Genomic DNA, 25,932 nt, shown 5'->3' with positions numbered 1-25,932 from the left:
AAGGCAACAAAGGATGGCAGTAATGCGATAATGCCAGAGTGCAATGGGTGTTAAGAACCCGTTGCATTTATGTATTGTATTTAGTAAATAATCAGGCTCATCCAAATTGTGATCTCACCACTCAACCAAGGCCATTAAAACCAAGGTTAATGCTTTAATAATCCTCTGCTATTTTTTTTCAATATGGTCAAAAGGAACCCTTTTCTATTTGCATGGCCATAATATTATTGACCTCTTCATCCTCTGAATGCACATCAAAAGAAACTGAAATCAAAGTAATTACTAGTGTTGTTCTCTCATGGTAAACATTTAACTCCTTGCACTGTCCCTTCACTGCTAAATAAATTGAATTGGATTTTTCAAATGTAGATAGGAAAACTTGTTAAAGGTCAATAGTTTAAGGATGTTTACCCTGCAATTTTCTTTGCCAAAATTATATCAATCTGAAAGAATTAAATTATAGTACAGCTGTAAAGAAAAGCAAAATTACAATACTCTATACCACTTCCTTGTTTTAAAATCCAAATGGGCAATGACAGACAACACAGATGTACTTTATGCTATTAAGTGCAATTTCTTATATTTAAGCTTTCAGTATCATTGTTGTAAGTCTTCTTATTTGAGAGAAATATCACAATGATATTGCTGAGTACTTAAAAATACACATACATTATTTTGATGTCTGATGTGACACATAAATATGCTACCTATGAATTTCTAGATGAGTTTAAGTTACAATGAGTGACTGACATTTTCAGTTGCCACATAATGCAAATCACTTACGTTAGGAAATTTCATGTTTCCTATGAGTTTAATATTATCAGTATTCTGTCATGATGACCAAGAGAGATAGTAAAATAAACGACTTTCTTAAAATATCCTTCCAATGGACAAACAGCAGATTTGACTAAGCAATAAAATATATATTTTAAATATTAAACCAGAAAATAAAACTCATGAGCTTTCCAAGGGGAAACAGATTACTTTTCTAACGTACAGAAATGACATGGATGTCCATGTTCCTATTTTCTCAAAGCCAAAGGCATATTCAAATAAGCAAGTAAGTAATTCCTTTACTTAAGGCTTAAGGATCCAAATGCTAGATCTATTTTCCACATCTTCTCATAAAAAAAGATGACATCTTGATAGTTTCTCTCTGCTCTCAGGTAGCTACTACTCTTCAGTTAAGAAGATTTTGTCAAGCTATCACACCTAAGATGAAGAAACTGGTCAGCCAAAATTTTATGCATACTTCCAATGGGTTAATGCACACTGGTACATTTTAAAGGCCAATAAATTTTAGTAAATAAACAAGATTTCAAGTAAATCTGGAGTTAGCCATTCTAGAACTAACATCCCTTTAAGAATGCTAATACCATTTTTGTTTTGGCTAACCAAGTATCATATATAAGTAGCACTGATTTCCTGTTTTAAAAAATCTGTATTAGAGTTTGACAGAAGTTTCACAAAGCTGGCAAACAAAACCAGATTGTAGTTTATTACCACAATGAAAAACTCACTGAATATATTTTATTCCATGTTAAATTTATTTTTATAAGAATAAATGCTTCTACTAAATAAAACTAAACCTTCCCACACTACTGCCACCTCATGGATAAGTAATAATCCCAAAGGGTAAAAGGTTAAGTTAAATACTCCTTCGCCAAAGACACACACACGTTTGAAGCTACAGAGCTAGCTTCTCAAACTCTTTGCCCTTGCTATAGACGCTCTTGGTATGGCATAAGTGTGCATCTTTTTTAAGGAAGCTGTATATCAGCTGTGTTCCCAGTGAACAGTGAACTGTCTCAAATCCACATCACAGAGGTTGGATCAATCTTGCAAACACAAGTCATTGCTGAAAAGAGGCCTTGAACTGAAACAGCCTGGAAAATGTATTAGATACTCATCCTAGCAGAGAATATGCCTCCCCAGCAGTTAAAATGTAATGTAGCAAAACTTAAATTAAACACATCACTTAAAATAAAAATTCTGCCTTAACAGATGTAAAGCCCCTGATACAGTAAGAAAACAAATTACCTGGAGTTAGTGAACAGAGAGATACTAACACATGAAGGAGGTTTCTTTTTGCATTTTCTCCAGTTATACTCGGAGGAGGAGGGTTCTCTCCCCTCCTTTTTTATCATACTTTTCTATTAACCTTTGAAAGTGCCTTCTTTCTTTCTTTTCTTATGAAGTGGAAACCAGAGCAGCTATCCTACCCTAGAAAGATGGTATGGGGTCTTAGGGTAAAATGAGAATGGTATATATACTACCACTAGCAAGAAAACCATTTTCAAAAGCGTAACTTGCCTCTACTATCTGTCTTTGATGTCTATTAATACTATTTAAATTGCTCCAAACATGCCATTGTTAGACACACCCCCATAGCAAGAGTAAAAAAGAAAACTTGGGGTGGTCACTGTTTGCAATTAATTAAGCTTAATCCTGTAACATTTCCAGTTTTTCTGAAATCCAGCAATGCTCAAGAATAATGAGCAGAACACCAACTTATGTTGATACTCATATATACCTTAATAATTAATAAAAGGACTATATAAATCAAAATCTTTACCTTATAATCCAAGGCTGAGAGTTTTTCCAGTCTTTTGTTTACATCAGAGGAATCCATCTTCTTGGTAAACTGAATAAAACATAGCTTGTTTTGTGCCAGAAATGATAAGATGATAAAACTGTCTGTGAGAAGAGCTAAAAAACATAATTAGATAATATCAAGTTAGAATAAAATGAGTAGTTTAACACGGAAATATTATAAAAAGCTATCTTCAAACATACATACATATATATTAACTGAAATCACTAAAGTCTCCTGAATATCATGATAGCATTTTATAAAAATATTAAAGATATTAGGAATAGACAACAATTATCAATCTAATCATGTATGATTTTTTTTCCTGTGACTATTTCAATATACTCTGATTTTGGAGACAACCACTGAATGAGATATATTTAGAATCAGGGCTACATAGATATTTTAAAAAACTATTTCACACTTGAATGTAGCGATGAAAACATTCTATTTTATTTGTGCTAAGATTTTAATCCTAATTACTTATCCATGAGGTGGCCGTAGTGTGGGAAGATTTAGTTTTATTTAGTAGAAACATTTATTCTTATAAAAAATAAATTTAACATGGAATAAAATATAGGATAGAAATAATCTGAGGATAAAGTGGATTTATTAGGGGATACTGATCAGTGTTCTCCACCAGTCTCTTTATTTAAAAACATCTTATCAATGAATCTTCTTTAAGAGGTATGCAAGCTGGAGGAAATAAAGCATATTATACCCAATATGTACATATTTATGTACCCAATATTTAATCATACCCAGTATTTAATCATGAAAATTAGCAACAATATTTCTACAGCTTTGTCACTAAAGCACACAGGTAGGTAGATAACTAATATTCATGGATTATATAAAGAGCCATTAGTGTTATATAAAGTTATTGATAAAAACATATTACAGGAATCTGAGAAATGCTTTGCATTGTTCCTAGCATAAAGAAATTATTAAATATTTTATACATTTTCCTTTACTTTCACACCCCAACCATGCAAATAGTGACCAACAGCAGATCTACACAATTCCAAGAGAATCTGGAGAACTGCCAAGAAATCACACTGTTACCATATTCCCATGAGAATGTATTATTTTGGGTATAAATAAAAAAGATATGTGAAAAAGGATAACTCAGAGACACGAATTGTGTTGTAAGTCTCCTTTTAATTCTCATTGAGGAGTATCAATATAACAAAATCATCACAGCCAGTATTTTATTTGCAGTACCAACCAAGGAGTCAATCATTAGACAAGAAAATGGAACCTCTTCCAAAGGGAAGCTTCCTCAGCACCTTACTCCTATAAGGAAGGGGAAATGGCATGCTTACAATCCTACCCCCAGCTTACAACTATCACTAATGTTGCTAATTATAGCCATCCTACAGAGTTCTTTTCTTCAAGATGATGTGATTGTGTCTGATTTATTCAGAGGTAGCTAGTAAGAGCACACAGCAGACAGAAGACTTCTTTATTCTCACCTCTGTCCTTTCCACTAGGACATACTTCCTTTGATTACTAAATTTAAGATATGGACCATTTTCAATCTTTCATAATAATACAATGTTTCTCAACCTTTTTACCTTGAATAAAAGAATATCATCTTTAAAAATTCAGGGGTCAGCACAGTATAGTGAAAAGAAAATGTACTTTGCAACTAGAACCTGTATTCAAATCTCAGCAAAATCACTTTCTAGCTATATGACTCTGCACACGTTCCTTAGTAGCTCAGCTTCCGTTTCCTTATATAATTGTTTTCTTGTATTAAATGAAATAGGTACGTTAGGAACCTAACATAGAGCCCTTTGGCTCAATAAATGTCTGTATCCTTCCTATTCAACAACTGGGTTAACATCTTTTGCTTAGATGCTTTGTACCAATTATGCACTGATTATGATGTCACTTAATAGGATCTGATTATCCAGTATATTTGGCATCGATATTTACTATTTAGAAAATACAGCCCAAAGTCTCTCACAAGTTAGTATTCCTAAGACTTCAGTAACAAAGAATTTTCCTATGAGAGCCAAAACACCAATTGTTTACTGGTTACTGGGTTGATATACTTGTGTTATTTATTCAAAATTCATTTGGAAATGAAATATGTATTTGAAGTACCAATTTAAAGAACTAATTTTGAAATAATGAAAACAAAACCCTATTTTGAAAAAATGTTCACTTCTTCTAAAGAAAAAGTGAAAAACCACTCAGAATATAAGCTTAACACTTGACAAGAAGAAAAAAACATTGATATTAAATATTAGTCAAAACTTGTATTGGTCCCAGGGGGGTTTAAGTATGCTATTACAAGCAATTACTTGTTGTGTTTGCAAGTCCCCAGTGGTAATAATTAGTCTACCTGTTGACACACTATTTCTTCTGCCCCACTGTTAATGTAGGCAATTGATTTGCACATGGGGGTAATTACCATCACTGATGGTGTCTGAGATGAGCTTCCCCACCAGGCTTCTGTCAATCACCACTTTCTCCAGCTGTGGCCCAGAAAGGCTTAGGGACACCAACACACCTGAACCAAAGAGGAGCTAAAACCAGGTAAGGAGGGAAGAGAGGGAAGAAGACATGCTGTGATTGAGAATCTTTAAAAAACCTCTCTCCAAATGTACAATTTATATAGATATTTTACACATGCATCTACACTACAACATGATAGAGAATTTTCTTCACTGAAAAACAATTACTGACATTCTGAGTAAAAAGAGACAGGTGGTTAAAGGATGCAATGCAGTAAGTGCCCTGATTAAAGCTACATGCAGAAACCTAAGTTAGTCCGTGTCTATCAGAAGTCTAATCTTCTAAATACTTAGAAAGCACCTATGCAGAAATAACTGCTTTGTTTTAGATTCAGAAAATGTACTGTATTCTATTGAGATATTTTGAAAGATTACTACTATATCATAAACTAAAACATTTCGTGAGGTTTGAATAGTCATTGCTGCACATTAAATATATAAGAGATGCCACTATTACAATATAAATAGCTAATGTTATGCATTTATTTGGAACTTAAACACTACTTCTAAAAATAAAGATCTTATCAGTCTAAAATATTAAAATACATGTAAATCAAGGCAATTAATGTTAAATTTTTAAATCATAAACAAATAATACATATCAGAAACAATTTCACAAGGAGAGATAGAGGAATACAGCAAAGCATTTGGGCTTTATCAATATCAGTGTTCACAAAATCACTCTACAAAAGATGACTGGATATCACCATTATAATTTTATACTGCTCCTTTCCATTTGTGGCAGCTTAATTCATTCATCTCCAAATGTTTAAAACTTCTGAAAGGACTATGCATATGTGTATGCTTGTTATCCATGAGACTATGAAATATCAACATTGGAAGAAATTGTTTCACCTTCAAGGCAACAGACTCAAAGCTGATGAATCATGGAATAACATATGGTATAAGAAGAAAAAAACCAATTGTCAGTAAACTAATCATCAACATGCTAGCAAATTCAAAGACAACTTTGATTTTAAACAAAACAGGGGAATCCCCTACCCACCTAGGCATCATGTCCCAGCTAGAGAGGATGATTCTGTGTTGAGACATATTTGAACATGTGTTAAAGATAAGCAGCATCAGGGACCAGGGTAATATAAAGACAGACCACCATTCCTTACTGCCTAACAGATTCCAGGCACATAATTCAGAAAAGAAACTGAAGAGTCGCTTTGCATTTACTGTTAGAACTCTTGTCCTAGTCACCAAAAAGTTTTACCTTTACTTAAGAGATTATTCCATTTCACATTAATACCTCTAAAGGGGCAGAGAGTGGGAGGTACCTTAATCATCTTTATGGGTTTTGGAGACTAGTAAAAGTCTTCAAACTTAAAATGTTTCACGAATTAATCTCTACTGAATTACGTCCAGCCCTACCATACACATTAATGGCAAACAGGAATATTTCCTTTTTGAAGAATCCCCCCATAACAACTCAGCATGTGGTCTTCACTCCCTAAATTCTCCCTTATCAGGCAATTTTAGGGACATCTTTCCTATGTACTTCTCCCCTTATTCCTTTATTCATAACATCTCTAAAACCTATCATTTTCTATTTATTTTTCTCTACTAAAGCTTTACACCTATACTCTTAAGACTTCTTCTCCTAATTACCCACTATCAGCTCCTTACGGATATTTGCTTGGCCACATTTATCTTTGTAGTTCCAGGAACACAATAGGTGCTCAACAAATGTTTGGAGAAAGAATCATATCTAACTTGATGGTATATCAGATAATTCAGAGTTACAAAAAAACTCAGTCTAATTTTCCATTTCCACATGACGTGGATGTTCCTTCTGCAGCATCCCTTCAAGCATCTAGCCCAAGCTTGAATAGTGCCAATGATCAGGAGCTCACTGTTTCACAGAAAAGCTATTCTACCATGAATCAGTTATAATCAATTTAAAGATCCTTTATTAATATTTTTAATTCACCAAAAACTGAATGTTGATTATATACCAAGCACTAAATTAAAGGGCTAAAAAAAATCAAATATGATTCTTAAAGTAAGTTAAATACAGGTTCATAAAAAGAAGTCAAGATCAAAGCAAATAACTCTAATAAAGTGCTGTTACCAGCTTACCATACCTATTATAGAAGTACATACTGGGTAGACTCAGAGAACTGAGAAGGAGGTGGTGACTGTTGAGACTGAAGCTAAGGATGCAACTGACTCCCTACAACTTCCACAGTACCCCAATTCTTCAATAGCACCCACCTCAAATATTCAAAGAAAATAGCACAGTGGTTAAGGGCACAGACTCTGAAATCAGAATAAAATCAGTATTGGCCATACCTGTTGCTAGCTGTGTGACACTTAGCCATACCTGTTACTAGCTGTGTAACACTTAGAGTGTAATTAAACCTCTCTGAACCTTCATTTCCTCATCTGAAAATATACCTGATAGTATCTAGTACATAGGATGAGGACTAAATAACTTTTTACAAGAAACATTTAGAATAATGCCCTAATTGATTCAACTATTACTTGTATGATACTGTCCATAGTCTCCAAATCACTGCTCCTGCCTCCATGCATAGATCAATTATCTAACCAATGTATGCATGCTTTTGGTTCCATGACACTCATCCCTTTGAATCCTATATCTAATAATGAATATCCTCACTACATTGTTAACCAACTCTGAACATATTTGTCTTTTTAAACACCTTGTAACCCAGAATGCACTAAATGTTAGACATGGAACACTCAGGCGAGAAACAACTAGTAAAAAATGTAATCTTTTGTTGCCTTTCCCATTTGCTGTGATTTCACAAGGATATTGTCTCCAAAATATTTGCAAGTTCCTTCAGAACTCTAGAGTTTAATTTTTCCAAGTCTCTAATTTCTTTTACCTTCTTTTCTGTTCTCACCACTGCTGTCATGAAATAACCCATATATATAAACAAAAACTGCTTTTTCTATGTATGAGCATTTGTTATAAAATTCTTTTTAAAACCCACTTTTATGGGATGAATGACAGTGTAGCCTGTGAGAGTAGGTAAACAAGGGAATAGCTGCAGGAAAAGACTCAGAGAGGTGAGGGTTATGGAGCCAAAAGCATGCATACACTGGTTAGATAACTAATCTATGCATAAAGGCAGGGGCATTGATTTGGATACTATGGATCCTGCCAAGTGAGGTTAGCCATTCCTCCAGAATATTTTTAAAAGAATAGGTGCATCCACTTTTTCATAAGGAGAGGAAGATCCAAGATGGCTGTTTAGGAGCAGCTCAGGATTGCAGTTTCCACTGAAAGCACACACTGTGAGTGGACACTGCAATTCCAGAGGGATCTTTATTGCCCCCAGACCAGGAGATGCTCAGGCGGAGGAGCCTCACAGGTTGCCAGTGCGGCTGTTTTGTCCATAGTGGCTGTTTTGCCGGTGCCCTGGCATGGCGGTTCTCCATGCAAAATACACTGGTCTGGTTGCCCTTTTAAGCTGGCGATTGGAGCTCTGGGAAGGCAGAGTCGCCCATTCATCTGATAAAACAGGGGACAGAAACAGGGAGCCAGGCCAGGAGATGCCTGGCAAAAAAGTGCCACGAATCTCAGCGCCGCTGTTTCAGCGGGCACAGTGGGTCACCGCACGGGAAATCACACAGATCCCAGCACCTTTTCAGCAGGCGACTGGAACAGCTGGGAGAAAGTTAACCATTCAAATTTTTTAAAAAAGGCTCTGAGGTAGGGAGCCAGGTGATCAGGCTCAGCGGGTCCCACCCCCACCAAAAAAAAAAAAAAATACAGCAATTGGAAACACTCTGGGATGAGAGTTTCACAGCAAGAACAGCTGAACCTGGGACAACCCAGCTCTGTAGGGGAGGGGCGTCCACCATTATTGAGGAACTCCACCTTTACGAAGGTAGTCCGCCATTGCTGAGGCAGCCCGCCGTTGCCAAGCAACCCGCTATCACAGAGAGAGTTTGCCATTACAGAGATGGGCCACCATTGCCGAGGCAGTTCTAACCACACCCATATAAACAGGACTTCAAGGAAGTTCACACAGCAGCAGGGTGGAGCCCACAGCAGCTCAGCAAAGCCTCTGCAGGCAGACAGTGACTAGGTTGCCTCCTTGCTGGGCAGGGCAGCCCTGAAAAAGAAGGCAGCAGCACAAGGGAAGTTCATAAAAAAGGCCCTAAATCCCCAGGACAGACCACCTGAAAGAAAAAACGGATATATGAGTTCTGCTGCAGCAGACTTAAATGCAGTACCTGCTCAGCAGCTCTGAATAAACAACAGAGCTCACAGCTCCACACTTGAGATCCTATAAAGGATAGACTGCCTCCTCAAGCAGCTCTCTGAAGCCCGTATATCCAAAGAGTCACCTCACAAAGGACTGATCAGACTGACATTTGGCGGGCATCATTCTGGGACAAAGATAGCAGTAGAAGAAACTGGTAGCAACCCTTACTGTTCTGCAGCTGCTGCAGGTGATCCCCAGGCAAGCAGGGCCTGGAGTAGACCTCAGCAGTCCTATAACAGAGGGACCAGGCTGTTAGAAGGAAAATTAAAAAACAGAAATAACTTCATCGTCAACCAACTGGACATCCACTCAGAGACGCAATCTGAAAATCAGCAACTACAGAGATGACAGGTGGATAAATCCACAAAGATGGGAAGAAACCAGCACAAAAAGGAGGGAAACAACCAAAACCAGAACACCTCTCCTTCTACAAGAGATCACAACCCCTTACCAGCAAGGAAGCAAGGCTGCATGGAAAATCAGTGTGATGAAAAGAGAGAATCAGACTTCAGAAGGTGGGTAATGAGAAACCTCTCTGAGCTAAAAGAACGTGTTCTAACCCAATGCAAACAAACTAAGAACATTGAAAAAAGATTTGATGAACTGCTAACGAGAATGGACAACTTAGAGAGGAATATAAGTGAATTGATGTAGCTGAAAAACACAACACAAGAACTTCAAGAAGCATGCACAAGTTTCAACAGCCAAATTGACCAAGCAGAAGAAAGGATATCAGAGGTCAAGGATCAACTCAATGAAATAAAACGAGAAGGCAAGATTAAAGAAAGAAGCATAAAAAGGAATGAACAAAGTCTCCAAGAAATATGGGACTATGTGAAAAGACCTAATCTACATTGGATAGGTGTACCTAAATGTGATGGAGAGAATGAATCCAAGCTGGAAAATACTCTTCAGGGTTAGGATCTTGATTTGGATCTCTTTAAGTCTGTTATTGGTGCATAGGAATACTTGTGATTTTTGCATGTTGATTTTGTATCCTGAGACTTTGCTGAAGCTACTTATCAGTTTCACGAGATTTTGGGCTGAGATGATGGGGTCTTCTAGATATTCTATCATGTCATCTGCAAATAGAGACAATTTGGCTTCCTTCTTTCCTTTTTGAATACCTTTTATCTTTTTTATTCCTCTCTAAGTTGTCTTAGAGACAACTTAGAGAGGAATAAAAAATGGTGATTTTTCAGCAAGCACTAGTAGATACTTTAAAAAATATATCTAAACTCTGCCCACTTGCTGAAAAATTGAATGCGGTATATGAGAGAAAGACTCAAGATTTTTGGCATGAGTAACAGTTTACTTTGACTGGGAATGCTAGAGGAAAAGCAAATTTAGGTTATGAAGAATCAAGAGTTTAATTTTGACAAGTTAAAGTATTTATGGACATACCAGGGGAGAGATCCAGTATGTAATCAGAAATGTTGTTTAAACATTGTGCAAGAGATAATTGAGGCAAATAGGAACCAAAACTCTTCTTTCTTTCTGACACCCCTCCAGAAATAAGTACCTTCTTTATTATTCCTACTCGGACCATGTCTATGTTGCTTTTCTCATTTTCTCCTCATTTTCTTCAATAAGCTCATACTATAAAGGTAAGTTTTCTCTTTAAGAAACTCAGAACTGATTTTTGCAATATCCAGATGGCTCTTCAAATTGGTTTCCCTTAACCCCAAAATCTATGGTACTTAGATTGAGGATTAAATTGGAAGTGAAATGGTACTTTGAGGAGAATGAGAAAATTACATCAGATGACATCAGACATCATTAACTGAAACAAAACATAAATAACATCTGAGTTTTGTTCAGTAGGCAAAAAAAAAAAAAAAAAGTGAGTGCCCCCTACATCCATGTCAGGAGACAAAAGTGAATATAGTTAAAGATAAAAATAATTAGTTGATTTACTATAGGAAATTTACTTAGGGAGAAAAAAAGAAAGGACAAGAAATAAACAGGAATTTTTCTGGATAGAAAAGTGAGGTTTCTCACTGGGGTACTGCAGTGGGATTTCCCAAAAATTTGTATGGTGTCATTCAATATATGGAATACATATGTACCTAGAAATCTGCCTGCAAAGTCTATTACAATTTATTAAATCTCATTTTCTCACCTATTCTCATTATAAAACAAATGATGCCATATTTTAATCCCTAATGTAACTTTAAAATCCAGCTAACTGTATTTGCACAGATGTGATCATTCCCAGGAAGTATTTATAACCATGTCAAATTCACAAAATAAAATGAGGTTCGAAGATAGATTTTATATTTGTCAGTTTTAAAGATCTAAAGAGTTAAAAGCAGTGGTGAGAAGTAAAGAGAAAGTCAATTTAGATAAACTTTTTTTGTATAATATTTTATAATTATAGAAGACTTTTATATGCACCATGTAAGTTTTGAAAACAATAGTAATAAGGTTAATTTCATCCTCATACTAATTCCCAATCGGAAGGGTAAAGCAATTAATCAAAAATCTCATAATGAGTGGGAAAGTAGAGACCAAGACAGGTCTACTAATAACAAATCCTATATACCCTTTCTCCACTTTTGAGGAACTAATATGCTTAACTCTCACTTCTGAGTTGACTTCCATGCAACATCCCATGTGATTTTCCTCTCTCCAGCTCTTTTCTTCACTCTTCTCCCTCTAAACCAGTGGTCCCCAATGCCCAGGCTGCTGACCAGTATCCATTTGTGGCCTGTTAGGAACCAGGCCACACAGCAGGAGGTAAGTGGTGTGTGGGCAAGCATTGAGCTCCACCTCCTGTCAAATCAGCTGCAGCATTATATTCTCAAAGGAGGCAAACCCTATTGGGAACTATGCACGTGAGGGATCTAGGTTGTGTGCTCCTTATAAGAATCTAATGCCTGATGATCTGAGGTCTGTAGAAAAATTGTTTTCCATGATACCAGTCCCTGGTGCTGCCAGGGGACCACTGCTCTAAACCACTGCTCCCTGGTTCTCAAATGGGGATGACTTTGGCCACCAGAAGACACATCTGGCAACATCTAGAGACACCGTGGTTGTCACCACCTTTATATATTAGCCATCTCCACAAAGCCTCGCTTTAGAATGCTTGTAAATGAGTTGCTGTGGAAGCAAACATGTTTTCCGTGTCTCCATTAGGCAGATTTGGAAACTTCTCAAATTTTAATCAACTCTTTTCTCACATAAAGAAAGGATGATGTGATAAGCTATCCTCTCTCATGAGTGACAGGCAGGTCAGATATCTCAAATGGAGTGGTGGGCAGTGCACAGTCCAGATCAGGAATCCACAGGAAACCCACCCTGTGTGTCTCTAAGCATGTTCAGGGCTATCACGATAATGACTAATGCTACTTTTCAAGATACAAAGTGCCCCACGGCAAGTAATTGAGCTACTTCAGCTAGAAAAGAAATATCTTGTTAGAACGCCTCCTTGCTTTTGTTCTCATTTTCTGCTCACAAATCAGCTTTCTTATCTATAAGTCAGTCTCTTGAGTAACTCATCCATAAGGTGCTAATACCCCAAGGAAATGAGCAATGTCTATGATGCCAAATATATCTCACATAGTAAATTAATAAATTGCCATTCCAGTTAATAAATCAGTCACTTCTGAATTTGGCTACTGTGAATGCTGTTAGTACAAGAAAATAAATGGAGATAACATAAAAGATTGGTAACTTTAATTAATCGGAAAATTTTTTCCCAACTGTATGATACATTGTTGAAGGTGGTGGCTGGAGTGGGGGCATTTTTAGAAGTTACAGACCTATACATATTACTGGGAAAAAAAACAAGAGTAGTATGGGTATATATACATATACAGAAATTGTAGAAACACAAGAAAATATCAGAAAAAAATAAAACCAAAGCTGTTGATAGCAGAGATCTCACAGAGATAAAATAGGGACCCAGAGGGCACAAACTTTCTTGCTAAATAGAATTTTTTAAAATTGATATTAGGGATGATTTCTTAAACCTTTTGTATGTTATTCAGTATGTTTCTATGAAAATTTTCAAAAGTAAGAAATGCTTAAAATATCTGGCCACAAATATATTTCTTATTTTATGGTTTTGAAGAGATGCTAGAAATATGTTTCTCAAAAGCCAGAATAATGAAAATGCACTAAGAGTTGTTCCTCAGTAAAAGAATCAAATGGGAAACTGAAATAATCCCTTGTCTCTGCTATTTAATTTACTAAAAAATTTTAAGACAATTTTGTTCTTGTTACACTGCCTTAATTACTCATCTATGTCCAATTTCCATATTTACTAAAAAGATTGCCACTAATACTTGTAAAGTATGGTACATCTAAATTATGAATTACTATGTACCTAGTAAAAATAAGGAGATAGATGTAGATCATGACAGCTGTCATACAGTTATGTAAAGAAAGTTACAGAAAAATCATATAGAGTGATTCCATTTATTTTTTTATGTGTGTATACATATACATACACAAATGAGTGTTTGAAGAAAGATATAAGCCAAATTGCTGAACATAGTTACTACTGGAGAAGGAAATGAGTCTGGGGTAGGGGAGCTTTTATTTTTTACCATATATCTATTTGTATACTATGCCATTTTATGATTGCCAGGAATCATTTTATTATTTTAAATTTAAAAACATTAAAAGAGGGAATAAAGATCTCCACTAAATCTCTTCTCACTTCATTTGGTATGAGACTGCCATTTTTAAGCTCTCAACTTTTCCTAACAAACTTCAAATTCACTATTAAATACTGCTCATTCTCTTTGTTCCATTTATCTCAGATCTACCACTTTTAATATACATCCTGTCCATTCTTTTACTAGGACCATACTCAACAGCTGCCCTTTACAACTTCCAGTTCTCCTCCATAATCCATACTAATGTAGTATAAATGAAAAAGACCATTTCTCAAAGCATAGTCCATGAAATACTGAAGATATTTCAAGAAAGTAAGCTTGGCAACTTTTCATATCATAGGCTCCTCTCAAAGACTGACAACCATGCTTCCTGAGTTTATTTAAATATACATATACAACACACACACACACACACACACACACACCCTTAATATGCAGTGAGATATGCTTCCTAATTTATCAGCATAGAGTATTATAGTGGGTTTAAGCACAGCAAAAATTTCTTAGGGTCAGTATTGTTAAATTGTTACCACTACCTTTTGTGTAGTTAGAGATACAAAATTCCCAAATCTTTGAGAATAAAAACGATCACAGAAAGAAAATGTGCTATATATACTCAAGAATACCATTCAGCCTTAAAAAGAAATTCTGCCATTTGTGACAACATGGATGAACCTATGAGACATTATGCTAAGGGAAATAAGCTAGGTACAGAAAGACAAATACTGCATGATCTCACTTATCTGTGGAATCTAAGAGAGTCAAACTCATATCAGCAGAGAGTATGATGGTAGTTACCAGGCTTGGTAGAGGGGAAATGGGGAGATATTGGTCAAAAGGTACAAAGTTTTAGTTAGAAAGGAGAAATACATTTTAGAGATCTACTGTACAACATAGTGGCTAAAATTAATAATAATGAGTTATATATTTCAAAACTGCTAAAAGAGATTTTAAATGTTTTCACCAGAAAAAATGATATGTGAGATGACAGATGTGTTATCTGCTTTGATTTAATCATTCCAATAGATATACATATAGCAAAACATCACATTGTATGCCATAAATAAATGCAATTATTATTTATCACTGAAAAAACTTGAATAAAAGTGAAAAAATATCTATCACAAAATATTTGCAGGAAGTTTTACAACTTCTCCTCCCAAATATTTGATAACCTCCCTCCTGAAACTTTCAGTCAAGTCAGTGAGGTAGTTAGTAATTAGATGGTCACACAATAAATGTCCAAGTGGAACTGCAATGAGTGTCAAGACGTACATAGTGAAATGCAGTTCAATATAGCTGAGACATCAGACAGCCACCCTTTCTAGAAAGTGGAACCAAAATTATGAATAGATAATCACACCTTGAACAGAACATCTAGGAGAGAACACTAGAGTCCGACAGAAAAGTCAGGGGAAATACCTGGGGTACATAAGAAAAAGAAAACAAGTGGCCACCTCATCCAAGATTGATTGGGAGCCCTGAGGACCTTGGTATTACCAGGAAAGAGTAAGTCACAGAAATTCAGCAATCCATATCCCCAACACAGGCTGCTGCAATATGAACCATGAGAGACCTCCTCTAACTACACAAACCCCAACACTAGCATGAATGTTGGAGACCCTGAGAGGGCACTACACCAGACAGAAAACTTGTAATGGGTCATGTACCCTACCCCTGAGACTTAAGTGGTTGCAGCTGGGTACCAATGTGACAGCATAGTTGTCACAGGACTGCATCCTGCCCTAAAAACCACAGCCCCCATGTCTCCACATCCTAAGAGCTTCCACTGACATCCCAGTGTCCACATAGAAGACTACAGCAATACAGCACTGGTTGGTCCCAAAAGTACTATGGGGTCTCCAGTACTTTAGCCTACAGAGTACTAATCCTCGGGGTAACAAGGTGCCAGTTGAGCCAGACTTCAGGGCCCACTGGTGGTAGTGGTGGACTGAATGTGCCTGATCTCGGGTGCTGTGCACCAAAAAAAACAGCCCCTGGGACAAAGGAAAGCAAAGTGTATGCTTTCCAGAGCCTGAGAGCTCCCTGTCTAGGGCTCTGAGAAGTGACCCTGCCTCAAGCAGTAGCACAAACTCTATGCTCAGTCTCACAAGCAGAGAGTGAGATATTTTCCCACCAGGAGAGTGACCCCTGGGGTTGGGCTCATACATAGAGACCAGGACTCCTTCTTCCTTTCCACACACCACTGCAGGCATAGCCACTTCTGCTACCCTGGAGGCTAGGGCAAGTGAGCTGGAGGGCTGCCTGTCTGGGGCTGCAGTGGTAACTGAGGTCACACCAGTGGCAACTGAGGTCACACCAGTGGCACGGTCTCCATTCCTGGGTTAACATGTGAAAGGCAGGGTTCTTCCCCCAATGCTAAGCAGCACTGTGGTGCTGGTCTGGGTCTGTGGATGGCAATCCTTCACTGCAGCCACAGCAAACACCAGTGTGCACCAATCAGGACAGAAAGAGTCATTCTAGTACTGCTACTAGTATCACCCACACAATGCCAGCCACCTAGGAAACTCATGAACCCACTCTCACACCTGGCCCACCATTGCCATGACTAACATTTAAACAAGCCACCTGAAGGTCCAATAACTGGCCTGCCTGGTACTGCTAACACCAGTGCCACTGCACATAGCCCCAAGACCCGAGATCAGGCACATTCAGTCCACCACTACCACCAGTGGGCCCTGAAGTCTGGCTCAACTGGCACCTTGTCCACAGGAACACTTCAACGTAGCCTCCACAAATAACCACACCCTAAACCACTGAGGAAATCACAAATACTACTGATGCTATTTATAGATGAAGAAATCATCTGTAAATCATCCGTAAATTTAAATCGACTAAATCCCCCAATCAAAAGATACAGCCAAAACCCAACAGTATGCTACATCCAGACCCATTTTACATGCAAGGATACACAAAGACTCAAAACAAAGTGATGAAGAAAGATTTACCAACCAAATGGATAGCAAAAATAAATAAATAAATAAATAAAAAGCAGGAGTTGCAATTCTCACATCTGATAAAATAGATTTTAAAGCAACAAAGATATAGTGGTAAAAGGATCAATGCAACAATAAGAGCTAACGATCCTAACACCCAGATACATAAGACCTATAAAGAGACTTAGACTCAATGAGACAGAAAATTAATAAGGATATCCAGAACTTTAACTCAGATCCAGAACAAGTAAACTTAATAAATATTTATAGAGCTCTCCACTTTAAATATACAAAATACACATTCTTGTCAATACCACATCACACCTACTCATAGGTTTAAGTGAAATATTGATCGGCCATTATTAATACCCATTTTTAGAATAAAACAACATTTCCATTCTCTCTCCCTCTTTCTTCCTCTCCTTCACTCCTTTTTTCTTTCCTTCTCTCCAAAAAAAAAAAAAGAAAGAAATCATACAGAGACTACACTACTGAACACACTCAGAATCAAAGCCAAAAGACGCCATCCAACCAACAGAATTGATGTATTTTCAGGAAAAAGTCATCCCCTACAAAAACAAATGCAAAAAAACTGGAAGAAACAACTATTACACCAGATGTGCAGATAATCAGTGTTAAGAGTACAGGAACTATGAAAAAGCAAGAAAATATAAAACCTCCAAGTAATAGCTAATTCCCCAGCACCAGATTCCAATCAAAAAGAATTCAAGAAATTCCAGGAAAATATTTCAAAAGTATGATACTAAAGAAGCTTAGTGAGATACAAGAGAATTCTGAAAAATAATACAAATAAATCAGATAAAGAATTCAGGATATAAATGAGAAATTTACCAAAGAGAGAAATATCACAAAAAAGAACCAGAGGAATTCTGAAACTGAAGAATTCCTTCTATGATATACAAAAGCACCAGTAATGAACTAGACCAAGCAGAAGAGACAATCTCAGAACTTGAAGACAGGACTTTTAAAACACCCCAGCCAGACAAAAATAAAGAAAAAGGAATAAAAAAAGAATGGGCAAAGTCTCTGTGATATACAGGATGCCATAAAGCAACCAAATATAGGAGTTAATGGTATTCCTGAGGGTGTGGAGACAATGAGAAAGTTCAAAAACTTACTTAAAATAATAGATGAAAACTTCCCAAGTCTAGCAAAAGATTTAGACATCCAGACACTGGAGATCCAGTAATCCCAATCAGATTCAATGCAAAAAAGTCTTCTCCACAGCACATTATAAGAAAACTGTCTAAAGTCAATAACAAAGAGAAAATTCTAAAAACAGTAACAGAAAATAATCTAGTCATAAAGGAGCGCCTATCAAACTAACAGCAAATTTCTCAGCAGAAACCTGACAGGCCAGAGAGAATGAGAAAAATATAGTCAAATTGCTGAAAGAAAAACATCAGCGCCCAAAGATACTATATCCAACAAAATTACCCTTCATAAATGAGAAATAAATATATTCCCAGATAAGCAAATGCTGACAGCATTCATTACTACTAGACCTGCCTTACAAGAAAGGCTGAGGGGAGGCCTAAACCTGGAAGTGAAAGAATTATAATTGCCATCATCAAAACACATGAAAATACAAAATTGATTGGTAATAGAAATGCACAAATGAGAAAGAGAAAAGATTCAAATGGTACCACCATAGAAAAGCAGCAAGTCACGAAGACAGTCAATAAGGAAAAAACAAAGGAACAAAGAATATAGAAAAAGAATTCAGGATATAAATGAGAAAAGCAACCAGAAGACAATTAACAATATGACAGGAACAAAACCTCACATATCAGCAATAAACCTGAATGTAAACAGATTACATTCTCCACTTAAAAAGATATATACCGTTTGAATCAATTTTTAAAAAAGAGGATCCAACAATATTCTGCCTATAAAAAAATGCACTATTACTTGTAAAGCTATATAAATACTTAAAGTAGAGGGATATAAAAAGATATTCCATGCAAATGGAAAACAAAACACACCAGGAATAAATTTATATCAGATAAAATATTAATTCAAGAACAGATAAAAAATAAAAGCAAAGAAGGTCATTATATAATGACAAAGGGATCAATCCAGCAAGGGTATATTACAATTCTAAATATATATGCAACCAACAGTAGTGCACCATAAAGCAAATATCACGAGATCTAAAGAAAGAGACAGACTCCAACACAATAATAGTAGGAGACCTCAACACTCCACTCTCAGCATTAGCCAGATCATCTAGACAGAAAACCAACAAGGAAACATTGGCCTTAAACCAGACTTTAGACCAAATGAACCTAACAGACATTTACAGAACATTTTGTCTAAAACCTGCAGAATACACATTCGTCTCATCACTACATGGAACAATCTCCAGGATTAGCCATATGTTAGGCCACAAAAAAAAGTCTCAACAAAATTTTAAAAAGGGAAATTACATCACATAGATTCTCAAACAGTGAAATAAAACAAGGAATCATTACCAAGAGAAACTTTAAAAACTATATAAATACAAGAAAATTAACACACTTCTCAACAACCATGGGACCAATAAAGAAATTAAGATGAAAATTTAAAAATTATCAAAATAATTGATATTTTTACAATAATTATCAAAATAATTTATATTTTAATAATTTATATAATTTATAAAATTAATATATATTTAATAATTTATATAATTATATAAATTTATATAAATGATTTATATAATTTATAAAAAATTATCAAAATTACAAAAATTATCAAAATTTTCAAATAATTTATAAAAATTATCAAAATAATTGATATTTTTATAATAATTATCCAAATAATTTAGGCAAGGCAAGGTGGCTCACGCCTATAATCTCAGCACTCTGGGAGGCCAAGGAAGGCAGATCACTTGAGTTCAAAAATTCAAGACCAGCCTGACCAACATAGTGAAACCTCATCTCTACTAAAAATACAAAACTTAGCCGGGTGTGATGGTGCATGCTTGTAATCCCAGCTAATCGGGAGGCTGAGGTGGGAGGATCACTTGAACCCAGGAGGCAGTGCCACTGCACTCCAGCCTGGGGAACAGAGTGAGATTCCATCTAAAATAATTAATTAATTAATGCAAATGGTAACACAATATATCCAAACCTTTACTGTGTTTTTGGGACACAGCAAAAGCAGTGCTAAGAGGTAAATTTACAACAATAAACCCCTACATAAAAAAGAATTAATAAATAAAGATTTCAAATAGTCTAATGATGCAGCTCATGGAACAAGAAAAGTAAGAACAAATCAAACCCCAAATTAGCAGAAATAAGAAACAAAGAGCAGGGCAAAACGAAACAAAATAGACTATAAAAAATCATAAAGGAACAACAAAATGAAAAGTTGGTTCTTCAATCCAGTCACAGTGGCTCAGTTGTATTCCCAGCACTTTGGGAGGCTGAGGCAGGCAAATCACTTGAGGCCAAAAGTTCAAGACCAGCCTGGACAACATGGTAAAACCCCATCTCTACTATAAATGCAAAAAGTAGCCAGATGTGGTGGCACATGCCTGTAATCACAGCTACATTAGGGAGGCTGAAGCACAAGAATCACTTGAACCTGGGAGGCAGAGGTTTCAGTCAGCTGAGGTTGTGCCACTGCACTCCAGCCTGGGTGACAAAGCAAGAGAGACAGAGGAGGAGAGGGGAAGGAAGGGGTGGAAGGAAAATAATACAAATAAATCAGAAAAAGAATTCAGGATATAAATGAGAAACATACCAAAGAGAAAAGGAAGGGAAGGAAGGTAAAGAAGGACAGAAAGGAAGGGAAAAAAAGAGGAAAGAGAGAGAGAAAGAAAGAAAAGTTGATTCTTCAAAAAGACAAACAAATGGACAAACTACTAGCTAGAACAACCCAGAACAAAAGAGAAGACCCAAACACACAAAAACATAAATGAAAAAGGAGACATTACAACTGATGCCACAGAAATACAAAAGATCATTAGGACTATTAGGTACAATTATGTCCTAACGAACTAGAAAACTTAGAGGAAATGGATAAATTGTTGAATGAATGCAACCCACCAAGACTGAATCAGAGGGAAATAGAAAATCTGAGCATACCAATAACAAGTAGTGAGACTGAATCACTATAAAAAGTCTCCCTACAAAGAAAAACCAAGAACCAGATGGATTCCCTGCAGAATTCTACTACCACATGTATAAAGAAGAACTAACCCTCTTCAAACTACTGAAGAGAAGTGAATTCTCCCTAACTCACTATGTAAGTCGAGCGTTACTGTGATATCAAAACCAGACAAGGATACAAAAAAATAATAATAAAACTGCAGGCCAATATCCCTGAATAAAAATAGATGCAAAAAACCTCAACAAAATACTGGCAAACCAAATCCAACAGCACATCAAATGGTACTATATCATGATCAAAAAGAATGTATCCCAGGGGTGCAAGGATGGTTCAATGCATGCACATAAAAACATGATACACCACATCAACAGAATGAAAGACAAAAATTATACGAACATCTCAATAGATGCATAAAAAGCATGTGATAAAATTCAACACTCCTTCATGATAGAAACTCTCAAAAAACTAGGCATAGAAAGACCATACCATCATACTGAATAAGGAAAGGTTCAAAGCTTTTAATCTAAAACTGGAATAAGACAAGCATGCCTACTTTCACCATTTCTAATCAACATAGTATTCTAAGTCCTAGCCAGAGCAGTCAGGCAAGAAAAAAAAAATATCAAAGGAATCCAAACTGGAAAACAGAATTTCAAACTATCCCTCTTTGCAGATGACATGATTTTATAGCTAGAAAAACCAAAAGACTCCACCAAAAAACTCTTAGAACTGATAAGCAAATTCAGTAAAGTTGGAAAACACAAAATTAATGTCTAAAAATCAGTAGTACACTGATCAGCATACATATACAAATCAGCATACAACAATAATGAACTAGCTGAGAAAGAATTCAAGAAGGCAATCTCATTTAAATGACTACCAAAAAATAAAATACTTAGGAACAGATTTAACTAAGTTAGCGAAAGATCTCTACAAGAACAACTATAAAACATTGATGAAAGAAATTTAAGAGGATACAACCAAATGAAAAGAAAATCCCATGCTCATGAGTTAAGACAATTAATATAGTTAAAATGATCATACTATCCAAAGAAAGCTACAGATTCAATACAATACCAATCAAAATACCAATGCCACTTTTCACAAAGATAGAAAGAAAAATTCTCAAATTTGTATGGTACCAAAACAGAACCCAAACAGCCAAAGCAATTCTGACCAAAAAGAACAAAGACAGAGGCATCACACTACCTGACTTCAAAACATATTACAAGGATACAGTAACCAAAACAGCATGATACTGGTATAAAAACAGACACATCGATCAATGAAACAGACTAGAGACAGAGAGATAAATCCACATATTTGCAGCCAACTGATCTTCTCCAAAGCCCTGAAGAAATACACTGGGGAAAGAACACCCTCTTCAATAAATGATAACCACTTATTCTTCTATATGTAGAAGAATGAAACTGAACTCTATTTCTCACAATATACAGAAGTCAACTCAAAATGGATTAAGTTTTATACCCAAAAGTCTAAAACTACTAGAAGTAGTAGTAGTTCTAGGGAAAACTCTTCAGGACATTGGTTTAGGCAAAGATTTTGTGGCTAAGACCTCAAAAGCACAGGCACAAAAACAAAAAGAGAAAAATGAGAGTATATTAAATTTAAATGCTTCTGCACAGCAAAAGAAACAATCAACAGAGTTAAGAGACAACCTCTTGTATGGGATAAAATATTTGCAAATTACTCATCCAATAGGGGACTAACACCCAGCATATACAAGAAACTCAGACATCTCAACAGTAAAAAATAAATAAGTAAATGAGTGAAGTACATAAACAGACATTTCTCAAAAGACATACATATAGCAAGCAGGTGCATCAAAAAATGTTCATCACTGATCACCAGGGAAATGCAAATAAAACCACAATGTGATTTCATCTCACCCTTTAGAACTGCTATCATTTAAAAGACAAAAAATAACATGCTGGCAAGAATGCAAAGGGAACTCTTACATACTGTTGGTCAGAAAGTAAATTAGTACAACCAATATGGAAAATAGTATGGAGATTTATCAAAAAACAAAAGGAGGCCAGGCATGGTAGCTAACGCCTGTAATCACAGCACTTTGGGAGGCTGAGATAGGTGGATCACCAGAGGTCAGGAGTTCAAGACCAGCCTAGCCAACATGGTGAAACCCTGTCTCTACTAAAAATACAAAAAAATAGCCAGAACTGGTGGCACAGGTCTGTAGTCCCAGCTACTCAGGTGGCTGAGGCAACAGAATCACTTGAACTCAAGATGTGGAGGTTGCAGTGAGGTGAGATTGCACCACTCTACTCCAGCCTGGGCAACAGAGCTAGACTGTCTCAACAACAACAAAAAAATTTACCATACAGTCTAGAAATCTTACTACTGGCTATCTACCCAAAGGAAAAGAAATATATTTCAATCAAAGGGATATCTGAGACAGGCATGGTGGCTCACGCCTGTAATCCTAGCACTTTGGGAGGCCGAGGTGGGTGGATCACAAGGTCAAGAGATTGAGACCATTCTGGCCAACATGGTGAAACCCCGTCTCTACCAAAAAAACAAAAATTAGCCGAGCATGGTGGTGTGCACCTGTAATCATAGCTACTCAAGAGGCTGAGGCGAAAGAATCACTTGAACCTGGGAGGCAGAGGTTGCAGTAAGCCAAGAGTGTGCCACTGCACTCCAGCCTGGTGACAGAGGAAGACCCTGTCTCAAAAAAAAAAAAAAAAAAGGGATATATGCACTCACATGTTTATCACAGTACTACTCATAACAGTAAAGATACGGAATCAATACAAGTACCCATCAACAGATCAATGAATATAACCAGTGGAGTATATAATGTGGTATATGTGACCAGTGGGATATTATTCAGCCATAACAATGAAATCATCCATTTTGCAGCAACATGGATGGAACTGGAGGTCAATATGTTAAATGAAATAAGCCAGGCACAGAGAGGCAGGTACTATGTGTTCTTACTCATACATGGGAGCTAAAAGCTTGATCTCATGGACACAGAATAGAACAACAGATACCAAAGACTGGGAATTGGGGGTAGGGGGAGACAGTTCGGTTATGGGTCCAAACATAGAGTCAGATAGAAGAAATAAGTTATAATGCTTGATAGCAGACTAGGATGACTATACTTAGCAATGATACTAGGTATATTTCAAAATAATTAGAAGAGAGAACGTGAAATAATGCCAACACAAAAAAATAATACCCACTCAAGGTAACATACACTCCAATTACTTGCACTTGATCATTACACATTCTTTACATGTAAACACTCACATATGTCCCATAATTATGTACATTATATATCAGTAAAAGAGAAAAAAAAACAAAAAATACAAAATAACTCTCTTATAAACAGGAAAAGTATGTGATGTTCTAAAACCACAAAATAAAGGATCAAGCTTCTCTGGAAAGGGTTCCCTGGGGAAGAGACAACTGGTAGTCAGGGATCTAAGGTTAAGAATGTGTTACTTTCATGAAAGAGGAAGCAAAGGGCATTTTAGGCAGAGCTAGGAATAATTTGTGCAAAGGTGGGGTAGCAAGAGATAGTTTGTAGAATATAAGGGATTGACAGAAGCCTGGTGATATAGTTTGGATATTTGTCCTCACCCAAATCTCACCTTGAAATGTAACCCCCAGTGTTGGAGGTGGGGCCTGGGGGGAGGTATTTGGGTCATGGGGACAGATCCCTCACGGTTTGGTGCTATTCTGGCAATAGTGAGTGAGTGTTCACTAAATCTAGTTGTTAAGGTGTATAGCACCTCCCATCCCTACTCTCTCTTGCTCTGGCTCCCACCTTGTGAAAACGCTGGCTCCACCCTTTGCCTTCTACCATGAATGAAAGCTCCTTGAGGCTTCACAAAAAGCCACGCAGATGCCAGCAACATGATCTCGTACCTGCAGAACCATGAGCCAATTAAGCCTCTTTTCATTATAAATTATCCAGTCTCGTGTATTTCTTTATAGCAATGCAACAACAGCCTCATATGCCTGGTGTAGCCTGGGCAATGAGATTAAAAAAGAGTATAGTAAGAGATGAAATTTAAAATACAGGCAGATTGGGACAAGTTCTACTGATGTTATAATTTTTAAAATTCAAATTACTGATTCAAGTTTTGGAACACATAATATATTCATGTAGCTCCAAAAGAACAGAACAGCAGATTATAGCAAGGTGTACAATTAAGTCTTCTTCCCATCCCTGTATGCCCTTACCCATGTTTCTTTCTCTACCCCTGTTTTACTCTATCAGTTTCCAGTTTCCTACCTGTCCTCCTTAAGCAGAGGAGTAACAGATTTGTTTTTTTTTTTAATTTTTATCATACAGTAAGTTCTGGGGTACATGTACAGATCGTGCAAGATTGTTACAGAGAAATACACATACCGTGGTGGTTTGCTGCATCCATCCTCCCCGTCACCTACATTAGGTATTTCTCCTAATGTTATCCCTCTCCAATCCCCCCACCCCCCAACAGACACCAGTGTGTGATGTTCCCCTCCCTATGCCCATGTGTTCTCATTGTTCAACACCCACGTATGAGTGAGAACACGCAGTGTTTGGTTTTCTGTTCTTGTATCAGTTTGCTGAGAATGATGGTTTCCAGCTTCATCCATGTCCATTCAAAGGACATGAACTCATCCTTTTTAATGGCTGCATAGTATTCCATGGTGTTTATGTGCCAGATTTAACTTAACCAGTCTATCACTGATGGGCATTAGGGTTGGTTCGAAGTCTTTGCTATTGTAAAAAGTGCCACAGTAAACATACATGTGTACATGTCTTTATAATAGAAAGATTTATAATCCTTTGGATATACACCCACTAATGGGACTGCTGGGTCAAAT

General features: G+C 36.6%; 1 protein-coding gene across 33 annotated transcripts in view; it reads right to left on the bottom strand.

Annotated features, from left to right (window-relative positions):
- WDPCP (WD repeat containing planar cell polarity effector) overlaps positions 1-25,932 on the bottom strand; it is a 559,060-nt gene that overhangs the window by 379,515 nt on the left and 153,613 nt on the right. For 25 of the 33 annotated variants that reach the window (XR_013526575.1, XR_013526576.1, XM_035272444.3 and 22 more), the window contains 2 exons: positions 5,016-5,130; positions 2,576-2,709 (listed from right to left, as the gene is read on the bottom strand). Coding sequence is in view for 31 of the 33 variants with exons in the window: in XM_035272444.3 (XP_035128335.1) it covers positions 2,576-2,709; positions 5,016-5,130 (249 nt within the window). In the remaining 2 variants the exon portion in view is untranslated. The remainder of the gene's footprint in view (positions 1-2,575; positions 2,710-5,015; positions 5,131-25,932) is intronic. The other 8 variants (XM_078349210.1, XM_078349207.1, XM_078349211.1 and 5 more) reach the window with 1 other exon arrangement.

Source organism: Callithrix jacchus, chromosome 14 (genome assembly GCF_049354715.1).
Source record: "Callithrix jacchus isolate 240 chromosome 14, calJac240_pri, whole genome shotgun sequence".
NCBI classification, from domain to species: domain Eukaryota; kingdom Metazoa; phylum Chordata; class Mammalia; order Primates; family Cebidae; genus Callithrix; species Callithrix jacchus.
Note: the sequence above shows the minus strand (reverse complement) of the source record. Positions and strands in the feature narration are given on the sequence as shown.